At 39.0% G+C, this 11,999-nt stretch overlaps 1 protein-coding gene across 2 annotated transcripts in view; it reads right to left on the reverse strand.

The window, feature by feature from the left end:
- The window catches only part of Sos2 (SOS Ras/Rho guanine nucleotide exchange factor 2), an 87,343-nt gene that overhangs the window by 27,566 nt on the left and 47,778 nt on the right, over positions 1–11,999 (reverse strand). Inside the window, exons 8-11 of one of the 2 annotated variants that reach the window (XM_021201768.2) lie at positions 9,955–10,053; positions 2,133–2,257; positions 932–1,587; positions 355–436 (exon numbers count right to left, since the gene is read on the reverse strand). In XM_021201768.2, the coding sequence (XP_021057427.1) occupies positions 355–436; positions 932–1,587; positions 2,133–2,257; positions 9,955–10,053 (962 nt within the window). Of the gene's footprint in view, positions 1–354; positions 437–931; positions 1,588–2,132; positions 2,261–9,954; positions 10,054–11,999 lie in introns of both variants that reach the window. The other variant, XM_021201767.2, reaches the window with a different exon arrangement.

The raw sequence follows: 11,999 nt of genomic DNA on the forward strand, positions 1-11,999 counted from the left end.
AAGTCTGTAGGGAAATGAGAGAAGTCAACGACTACTGAGGCTGATGACAGAGAAAAGTGTAGGATTCTTCTATCCTTGTATATATTTTAAAATTTGTCATAAGTTTATTGTAAAAGTTAAAGGGAAAGATGCATATTTAATGAACAAAATAAACTTTATTAAAATACACAGTTTTTATCCTTTAAGCTCGTTTTTTCCATTTCCCACTGAAGAGCCCTCCTCAGCAAAGGCTGGGCAAGCACGCCGCTGGAAAGAACAGTAGTCTTATTGGTGTAATACCAAACAAGTCCTGAGTGTTATAGGACCTTTGCAAAGTACAAAAATGTTAAGATAAGTAAAATATGTCTTTCTTACCGTTCTATCAGCAAGCTTAGCAATTCCTGTGGTTTACAAAATGAACGATATGTAGTAAGAAAAGTACGAACAAAATTGGGATCTGAAAAAGTCAAGCAGAGAACAGATTCATGTTTACTTTATCAATTTTAAGTAACTCAAAGTTCCACTTTCTTTTCAATCCTTTTTGTTTTAACTTTGGTTCCTTCTACTGTAGCTTTTTCCTGACAGATGTAGTATTTCTTTCTCCTACTACATCCCATATGGACAAGAACTCATGTAACCCAGGCTAGCTTCAAAAATCACTATATAGCCAAGGATAGCCCTGAACTCCTTATCAAGTAGAGAATCCACTTCTTGATAAATGAGAGTAGGGATCATTTTCAAATTTAATTTTACAAATAAATATTTTTATGAGTATTTACTGCCATCGAAATTAATGATACATTTCAGAAATGTTTAATGAATTATTCAGGCTTTTGATTTTTCATTATTGTTTATTTATGGTGCCCTTTCCCATTCCCCACCCCATCAACTCTGAAGTGTCCTTAGCCATTGGGTACTAGTCTCTAGGTGAGCATTTATTAGTCTCACATACCTGCATACATGTGGTATGTTAGCCTTTCAATCAGTTTCACCACAGTGCCTCCTTTAATTATGGGGATCCCACTTCTGCTTTGCAAGTTGTCTTCAAACACAATGTTTTCCTCAGAGTCTGTTACCACAAAGCGATACACATCTGGACTGGGTAGCCTCAGGGGCTGCTCATTCTCTTCTTTCAGCAGCACAGAGTCCAGCATTCTGTCTAGAGTGCTGCGATAGTGCAGGGAAATGAGGGCTGCCATCCAGTTGTTTTTCTCTTCAGCTGACTTGGCAGCAAATATTACACTGTTTTCATCTTTGGACACTAATTCAAAAGCATGTCTGTACTCACAGGCGTCTTCTTTATCACAGATTTGAATTTTCCTCATGACAAACTTCTCCTTTAATCTGTATTCTGCACTGCTATAACCTGGAAGCCGGGTCTGGCCATGATTGGGTTTACAGCTGATCATTAAGCCATCAAAGAGAAAAATATGCCTTTCATGTTTAGCACCAATTCTGGTCAATGGTCCCTCCATTATGAACTCATTACAACACTGTCCAATATCTTTGCCTTCCCACCCATCTATGTTTTTCTGAATTTCATTCATTTTTTTGATAGCCAGGTGCTTGCTTCTTAATTGACGATTGTAAAAAAGGCAAACGGGATCCCTAAAAGAAAATAAAAATTACAAAGCAAGGTAAATTTTGGCTTATTCAGTGATAACAATTATGTAATCCCAAATCAAATAACGAAAGTATTAAGCTGAGTTGAGGGGTATACTTCAATGACTGAGTCCATACTTAGCATGTAAAAAGTCCTGGGTTTGAATACTCAGCATTCAAAAGCTTAAATAATGAAATATTAAACTATATTTCTAACAATTATTTTCTTCTAGCCCTGCCCATCAATAGCAACTAACTCAATTTTACTCCTATCAAAGTAAATATTACAGCTGAATATTTTAATCCTAGAGCCATAAGAACTAAAATTATAAAAAATTCTACACTGCAGAAAAATTAATAAAATTTCAGTAAATATATATTTAAATTTATAAACTATATCCTAACAATGTATAACAATGGTAGTTTGGTGATTTTCTGACTAACACAGGTCACAAAAGGATAAGCATAACTTTCAAGACCATGGTATCATTCTAAATCCCACCTGGAACAGAGGGTATCACGCACGGTGAAGAAGCACGTTCTAGACTTACCCAGGCCGGCGTCTGGGGGAGTGCTGCTTGTAAATGCGGTCCATGCTGCCTTGGAGGTTCATGAGGGCAGTGATAGCCTGATTCAAGCACTCTTTGTCGTCCTGCTCTTCACTGCATGCCTTCAACTGCTAAGGAGGGAGGTAGGGGAGAAAAAATTACATTCTTTGGTTCTAGTCTCAACTTCTTTGTAGTTAAAGTGGAAACATATTTAAAACCTCAATGTATTTAAGGCTTCAGTTTGAAGGTGCAATGTCTCCCATAGGCTTATGTGTCTGCCCACTTTGCTCCAGCTGGTAGCACTGTGTGAGGAAGGCTGTGGAACCATTAGGAGGTGGGCTTCCCACTGGGGCATCTGAAGGTTTTGTAGCCTGGCCTTCCTTCCAGGCCTTTGCTTCGTGACTGAGGACGCTGCCCTGCTTTCCCCACAGGGATGGACTGCATCCCTTCTTCAACCTACTCCTTCCTCACTAACTTTGTTTCTTGTCAGATATTTGGACACAGCGAAAAGACTAATATAGTTAATAAAGACAACTGTAACTTATATGTATAATTACATATACCATCTGACTTCTTAAAAACCAACCCTCTTTTAACAAATCCAATGAAGATATAAAGTACTGTCAGTATAAAAGTCAATGAAAAAGATAACTGTGAAATGATTTAGGAACTTTTTATCATACAAAATAATTTAAGGTATTTAAAGCATGATGTTTAGAAGTTACTTTAGGGCCAGCAGAATGGCTATTGGCTAACGTGCTTGCTAGGCAAACCTAATGACTTGAGCTCAGTGTGCAGGACCCACAGAAAGGCAGAGGGAGTAGCAAGCCCACAGTCTGTCCTCTGCCCTCCACCTGCGTCCCCTGGTGCCCACACCCACCTCAACACTACACACACAATTACAAAGAAACACTTTTTTCGTGGTTGTTCAAGACAGGGTTTCTCTGTGTAACAGAGCCCTGGCTATCCTGGACTAGCTTTGTAGACCAGGCTGGCCTCAAACTCACAGAGAACTGCTTCTGCCTCCTGAGTGCTGGGATTGAAGGTGTGTACCACTAGGTCTGGCTTTAAAAGTTTTTTTTTAAAGTTACTTTTATTCACTAATATGAAGACATATAATAACATAAACTCCTAAAATTACTACATACTCTCTGTTAAATACTTAAGTTCTGGCAATTTCAAAAAGCTTACACATATTTGTTTTCCAACAGAATAAAATAAACAAATTTTAACATTTCAATGTGTCAAAAGCTGTGTGTAACCAAATACTATAAAGGGTTTTATTGACATACTTTTAATTTTTACATCACTATATGTTTATGGGTGCCTAGTCTACATACATATCTATATGCCATTTGTACCTGGTGCCCACAGAGGCAAGAAGGGGGCACTGATTCCCCTGGAACTCAAGTCCCAGATGGTTCTAAGTACATGTAAGTACTGGCAATCGAACCAGATCCTCTACAAGAGGATATTTTCATAACATTAAATTCAACCACTGTAGTATCCAGAAACCATGAAGGTTAATTTAAAAAATTGTGTAATAATCCTTAGAAATAAATATTTTTATCTAATTTTTTAATCCCTCAAAATTTGGCTTTATTTCGCTTGCTGAAATTTTTCTTTAATATTTCTCTCAGAAGAAAACACTTTTTCTTGAAAGGAAAAAATTTTTACCTTTTAATAATTTATGTTAGATTATATGCCAATATTTTAATCTTTTTGAAAGAGAGCAAAGTATTACATAGATATTATAAAGAAGTTGTATAAGTGCATATTTATATAACTATATGAAAATTATCACTTCAGAAAAATTTAAACATCAAATTTATTTCACAATCTGAATTTACATTTTCCTCATATTTCAAGGGGCTCAAAAGTAACTATGTGGATGTTGCTTACAGACCTGGTCCAGCACCTTTCATTTGTGTCCTATAAACTGTTCCCTACTTGGAACACATGAGACATCGGATTTTCCAAAGGTATCTAAAAACATTTTGCTACCAAAAGATTAACAATGAAAATAATTTAAATGACTATATTAAGAGTAATATTCTAATCTTTAAATTACTAAAAAAAAAAAAAACAATGAAAAGATAATGAGTCAAAAAATAAAATACTGCCACAAGTTTGAAAAAGTACCAGTGCTTGGTTATTCTAAAGTTTAAAGTGAAGATCACCAGCAAAATTACTTATAAAAGTATAAAAGGGCTGGAGAGATGGCTCAGTGGTTAAGAGCACCGACTGCTCTTCTGAAGGTCTTGAGTTCAAATCCCAGCAACCACATGGTGGCTCACAACCATCCGTAATGAGATCTGATGCCCTCTTCTGGTGCATCTGAAGACAGCTACAGCGTATTTAGATATAATAATAAATAAATCTTTAAAAAAAAAAAAGTATAAAAGACTTCTCAGGCTGGGGAGATTGCCCAGTGGTTAAGAGCACTGGATGCTCTTCCAGAGGACCCAGATTCGGTTCCTAGCACCCACGTGGCAGCTTATAACTGTCTCTCCAGTTCCAGGGTACTCAACACCCTCTTTTTCCTTTGTAGCAATACATTTACATGGTGCAGAGACATACATACAGGCAAAACACAAACACACATATAAAAAGTGTGTTTTAATTTTAAAAGATTTCTTACAGCCGGGCGTGGTGGCACATGCCTTTAATCCCAGCACTAGGGAGACAGAGGCAGGTGGATTTCTGAGTTCGAGGCCAGCCTGGTCTACAAAGTGAGTTCCAGGACAGCCAGGGCTATACAGAGAAACCCTGTCTCGAAAAACCAAAAAAAAAAAAAAAAAAAAAAAAAAAAGATTTCTTACAAAAACTTTATTTCAGCTCTACATTAAAATACCTCAGTAGCTGGGTGTAGTGGCACATGCTGCTAATCTCAGCACTTGGGAGGCAAAGACAGGTAGATTTCTGTGAGTTCAAGGCCAGCCTGGAGTATATAGTGAACATCCAGGGCTATATAGTGAGACAATGTCTAATATATGTAGATGTATATATCTTATATCATATATACACCATATGATATTTTATATATGATACACTGGACATCACACAGTTACTATCACTCAGTGTTGATCACACATCTCCCATCACACATTGACCATAAACAGTTACCATCACACACACACACATATAGATAATATATATGAGATAAACATATATATATATATATATATATATCTTAATAAAGATAGATGTTGATGACATAAAATGTCTATTATAAGCTTTTATTTTTATTGATTAAAATCTTCAATTAGTGGCAGCAGTGAAATTCTACCAAACCCGAACAACCCTAAATTCAGATTGAAGTTACTAACTTCCCTTCTCTCTAAGACTATTCAAACAAAACCCTTCACATGTTGCCTTTAAACAGTCATATAATAATTACAAGTTTGTCAAGTAGAAAAAAATCAGGAGAGTTAGAAGTTCCCAGTGGTGACAATGGCTGTGTGCTATAATCTCAGTTCAATAATTTGCTATTTCTTTGATTTTCAGCATTAAGATCAACAAAGAAACGCTTGTGACCCTGGGAATGGAACGCAGAGCTCTGGATACCTAGGTAAGCTTTTGCCCACTGAGGACCATGCATAGTCAGTAGTGAGACTTATAAATGACATAACGAGTATCTAGGCGGCTTCTCTATGAGTATTTAAAAGGACATAGTCTACACTTCCTGAGCTGACAAGGAAGTCACCATGGTGAATCAGCTCAATGAGTCGAGCTCTTCCATGTCTCCACAACCTTTCTACAATGCTGGCATTCTCACTTAACTGGTGAATTTAGCCTCTAATACACCACAAGATGCATTGTATTAAAGTTGTTTTTCAGATAATACTTTTTCCTCTTATATATTTTCTCTTGAAACAATGCTAAATTTGTAGAATAGTTGTAAAAACAAAAAGGTAATTCCTGTATGCTCAAGTTACTAAATTTTAATACATTGCCTCATGTTCTCTTTGTATGCACCCCATCCCCAGTCCTACCAAGTCCACTCCTCTGTGCAGAGAGAAAACCATTGCTGAATGGCTTTAAAGTTATTTTTGGAATATTCTTTTTATTTATTTATTTATTTATTTATTTATTTATTTATTTATTTATTTATTTATTTATTATATGTAAGTACACTGTAGCTGTCTTCAGACACTCCAGAAGAGGGCATCAGATCTTGTTATGGATGGTTGTGAGCCACCATGTGGTTGCTGGGATTTGAACTCCGGACCTTCAGAAGAGCAGTCAGGTGCTCTTACCCACTGAGCCATCTCACCAGCCCTGGAATATTCTTATATCATCAATCACTCTCAAGGTGGAGGACGCCATGTGGGAGCCGGTTCTGTCCTTCCACCATGGTTTAACTCCTCAACAACTAGGGTGCAAGAGGCTTGAGGTGCTGTTAACCACTTAGCTTACCTTGTCAGTGCCTACAGTGGGATCTCCATCATAAGATGAAAACTTACTCACAAGCTGTCACAGGATTTTTTTTTTTTTTTTGCCAGTAATGTTGACATATCCCTTTGTACTTATAGCTAATCTTATGACTGTTGACGACTATGGGCTTGCTGGTAGAATGCCTCCTTCTAACTTCCCAATATGTATGATGTATGTATGTATATGTATGTTTGTATGTATGTATATATGTGCACATGTACACACACACACACATCTCTTAAGATAGATTGCTAGTTCATGTCACAAAAAAGTAGGAAGTTACAGCTGAGGAAACTGCCTGTCTTTTTGGAAGGTCTCCTTTGGGAAGACTTACTGTTATGACCTGAGAAGATAAATTTAAAGATGTGGGGTAGAGACTACAACAGTTCTGTGGTCTCAAATGCACTATAGGGGGAAGTGTTTATTTTTATACAGCAGGTGGTTTTTAACCATTTGATCTTTGAATAGCCTTCTGTGTGAGTTATTCAGATCTCTGTGACTTTTTCAATTCCATGTTCCTATTTGTTCTTACTGTTGCTGTGTGTTCATTAAAACTACAGACCCTGAGCTCGTAGCTTCATTAATCAGATACAGTGTGTTTCTGTCTTTTGGTCATTCCTTGAAGCTTTAAAACACTTCACCAGGAAGAGCTTTCCTCAAGTCAAGTGCTTTAGGCAGTGTCTGCTCCCCTTTACAGCAGACCTGGTTACAAAGCAGGAGACAAAGATGGAGCTTCTCTGGCAATCACCCATTCTCTCTCCCCTCAGTCCCCACCAACCCCAGACACCATGTGAGTACCTCTGCCTTTCCCTTTTGTGAATACAATTCTAGTATGCCTGTTCGGGAACATTTTCTCCCTGCCCCTTTTTCATTCAAGTAAGCAGCTTTCTGCTTGACCATTCTGCACCAGCCTTTAAGGCCCCAAATTACTGGTTTCAATTGCCTGCTTAGACTTTGTCCATTGATTCCACAGTTAATAATTCTGGAATAACAGCTATACTTCCACAGCTGTCTTGTAGATATCTAGGCAAAGAATTTGCTTGGCAGTTTCTAAAGAACATGCATTTCAAGAAGACAAATTTAAGGCGTCTCATTCCCATTAAATGTCTGGAGTTCATCATTCTTTGTGCACAAATAGATAAAAAACCTGATGATATTAGTTTCATCCTTGGAGAAACAGAGGCACACATGAGAAGGGCTGCAGGTTTCATAAAGAGCCTGGATGTTTATTTGGATTTCCACAAAGTTAAAGTCTTAGTAATGCTATTGTTTGTTTACAGTTGTCCTCTACATTTCCACCCTGGCTGGATGACTGCAAGGCTGCCCTCATTGCTACAGTGCATCTAAGAAAGAGCAAGACAAGTTTGACCATGACGACCTGACTCACTCTGACACTACTTCTGTTACGATTAATCACTAAAGTTCCTTAGCCAATGCCATTAAGACTAGGGGCCAGTCAGGAAATGAAAACAAGAGAACCACTGTTTATGCTGTGTATATAGAACACCAGTGTAATCTCAGCCCTTCAAAGATATCCTCAGTTACACAATGAGTTCAAGGCTGGTCTAGATGACATGAGATCCTGTCTCAAAAAAAAAGACCAATTTACTCATTCTTTATTAACTCTCCCTCCCTCCCTCCCTGCCTGCCTCTCATGCACACATCCACAATTGTGTGCACTTGGTCTATACTAAATATTATGTTTCATGAAGACTTCAAACTGATTTTTCTCAAGATTAGAGACAGGCTCAGACATTAAGAGTACTTGCTGTTCTTGCAAAAGACCTGGGTTCAGTTCCCAGCCAGTTCCCACGTGGCTGCTGATGACCATCTACAACTCCAGTTCCAGGGACCTGACGCCCTCTGGCCTCCCTGAGCACTAAGTACACATGCAGTATATAAACATGTTTGTAAGAAAAGGACTTGCTTACATGCATAAAAATACAATTTTAAAATGATTTTAAGATAAAACTAGATGAAATTATTAATTTCTTATATAAGATAGGTCAGTAGTCTAACAGACAGAGATAACTATGCTCTGTAGGTTCAAAACAAAAGAGAAGACATGAGAAGGGGGAGGCCCTGAGGGCCCTGTGCCTGCCTGAGCAGCACAATAGATCTGGCCATGGTGGCATGAGTGGGGTAAGCTGGGGAGAACCAGCCCTGCCCCTTGCCAGCTGTGGCACTAGGTAAGCTCACGGGCAGTGCTGGGGAGCTCCACCTGATGGTGTGGTGGTGTGGGTGCAGGAGAGATGGTGGGCTGACCAACTCAGCTACCACCCAGGCCCAGAGCCGGGGCTTTGAGTGGGCCCAGCCCATCTGTGAACTGCTGGAGTGCATGAAGATCCAAAGCTGCAGGATAGGGCATCTGAGAGGAGTGCTGGTAGGGTCCAGAACTGACAAGGTTCATGGCTCACTGCAGTGAACATTCAAAAGTAAAGATGTTAGGTCAAATGGGTGTACTGTAAGACATGCTAGTTCACCACAGCTTCACAGTGAGAGTTTACATTATTATTATTATTATTATTATTATTATTATTATTATTATTATTAATTTATTTGCGGGGAGCTTGCAAGGACAGAGGGTGGATTCAAAGAGATGGGAAGATGATTGGACTGGAGTCTATGATGTGAAATTCACAAATAAAAAGTAAAATGAAGGAGGGGCAGGGAAATGTTGGAAACACCTAGGGGGAGGGGAGGAGGTGTGAATTTAATCAAGACACACTGTTCCCATGTATAATGGTCAAACAATAAAAGATATTTATAATAACTCTAAAATTAAAAATAATTTTTTCAAAGATTGGTACTGTGAATCTCCAAAAATTAATTTTAACATGAAAATATTCTTCTGTTAAGATTGATAATTTGAGCATCTATGTTATAAACTGACAAAAATAAATTTCCTCATGCCTGTCTACAACATGAAAATGATGTGCTGAGTAGTAAAATCTGTAAGAGTGTCTCCAAGATCTTTCTTTGTATGGAAGTTGAAATGTTAGTATGCATCCTTCAGGGCTCTCAAGTGTCCGCTGCCCAACCAGGCAGCAGCCCAGGCTTCACGTTATAGGCAGGCGTTCCGGCATGGGGCTCTAGCCCTAGCCCTAGGACACTGTATTTTATGAGTAAAAATATTAAGAATCTAATCAGGTGCTGGGCGCACGCCTTTAATCCAGCACCTGGGAGGCAGAGGCAGGCAGTTCGAGGCCAGTCTGGTTTACAGAGTGAGTTCCAGGACAGCCAGGGCTACACAGAGAAACCCTGTCTCGAAAAACAAAACAAAACAAAACAAAAACAAAACAAAAAAAATCTAATCAGGTAAAAAAAAATAGGCTTTAGGCTACTATTAGTGATCTAACATTCTTGTTCTAGGACGCTTTTGTCTTACCTTTAATAATTCAAAGTAATGCCAACAGTGATACACCGGCACCAGCATGAGGCGTGGAAGGACATAACGAACAGCCTCCTTAAAGCCGTCAGCAATGGACTGCAACAAAAGATACAGCATATCTCTGAAACAGGCACACATCGCAGCACTGCCTAAGAGAAGCAGCTTAAATACAAGATACAGACCTAACGAGGGGATAATGGTAAGTGTAGCCTAGTGAGGATTAAGTGCTAGAAATCATGCCCTCTTCGGACCCCCTGCACATTTCTGATAAACAGACACACTTCTGCATCTCTTGCATTATGAAGTAACTTTCACAATGCTGTCTGCAGATTTTCTTCAACCATCTGGGTCTCCTCATAACCTAAAGGATTTTTTAAAGCTACTGTAAGTTGAGCTAGATAAGGTAGCACACAGGTCTAATCCTGTGGGAAACAAGGAAGGATGCGTGCACACAACAGGCCATCCTGAGCTACAGATCTAGAATCTAGCTTACAAAAGAAACAATAGCCAAAAAATAAGTAAAAGGAAAAATTATAAGCTCAAATAATTACAAAGAACATATTTAAGGATGTTGTATACTGTGTCTCTAAAAAGTATTTTGCAAGTGAGTAAATACATTTCAGATTTAGTTTGTTTATGAAAAATATTTGCGACATAACTCACCTGACACAGCAAACTGTGCTTGCTAAGTGAGCAGCTGCGGCAGACTGGGTGTCAGGAAGCCTAGCAAGGTTTTCCTTTAGCATTTGTTACCGATGGTCCGGTCGGGCTGGAACCTAACCCCACTTATGCATTTCACAGTTAGGATATGAGGGCACACCCTCAAGAACAGGACTGATAACCTGCTAGGGTCTGCAGGAGTGTGCTGGCCCCTTCCACCACCTACAGCACAGTGAATGAGATAGCGCCTTCACTAACCAAAGCAGAAACCCTCATCGGACCATGAATCTGCCAGCATCATGAGTCTGGAATCCCCAGCCTCCAGAACAGTGAAGAGCAAAATCTACCGTTTTTAGCTACCCAATTTGTAGTATTTTATTTCAGCTGCAGCTGAGTAGTAGTTCTAGCAATAACCAATACGGCATTTAAAAGCTAGTCAACAAAGACCATCTACTCCATTACTTTGCAGTGAAATGGCTACTTCAGTGCATTCTAAAATTTTTGTACTACTAATTTTCAGTAGAAAGACTTTTCTGATAATGACATGAGCTAATACTTACTGAATGCGTAATATGTATCAAACATTAAAGTGCTTTATAATATATACTCATTTACTCTGTGTGTGTGTGTGTGTGTGTGTATTACACACATGTCATAGCATGAAGGAGGAGATCAGAGGACAACTTGAGGAAGATGATTTTCTCCTTTTACCCCGATGGTCCTAGAGACTATACTCAAGTTGTCAGGATTGGTAGCAAGTGCTTTATACTCAACTGAGCGAGCTTACATCCCGTAGTTTGCTTAATAATTAGAAGGCACACGCACACATACTCACACACATTGATACAGGGTTTCTCTACACAGCTCTGGCTGTCCTAGAACTCACAATGTAGACCAGGCTGGCCTTGAACTCACAGAGATCTACTTGTGTTGCTGGGATTAAAGGTGCGTACCACTATGCCTTGTTGTATGCATTATTTTTATCCCCCTTGTAAAGATGAGCAAACCAACTGTTAGAGAAAGGTAACACAATTATTAGTTGACCCAAACCACAAGTTCTACCTCCAAAACTCTTTTTTTAAAAAAGCGTCTTTCCTTCTGTGGTGCTAGTAATCAAGTCCAGAGCCTGTACCTGACATACATGTGTCCTACCACTGAGCTACATCCCCAGGCCCCTGAGATCATTTTCTTAACTTATACTGTACTTCTCAGTTGCTTTTGATTCTGCTGTTTTAATTAAAGGATCTCACTATGTGGCCCACATTGGCCTTACACTTATAGTAGTCTTCTCACCTCAGCGCCCCGTGTGCTGAGAACTCTCACCTCAGCGCCCCGTGTGCTGAGAACTCTCACCTCAGCGCCCCGTGTGCTGAGAACTCTCA

The sequence above is a fragment of the Mus pahari genome, chromosome 7 (genome assembly GCF_900095145.1).
Source record: "Mus pahari chromosome 7, PAHARI_EIJ_v1.1, whole genome shotgun sequence".
In the NCBI taxonomy this organism is placed as follows: domain Eukaryota; kingdom Metazoa; phylum Chordata; class Mammalia; order Rodentia; family Muridae; genus Mus; species Mus pahari.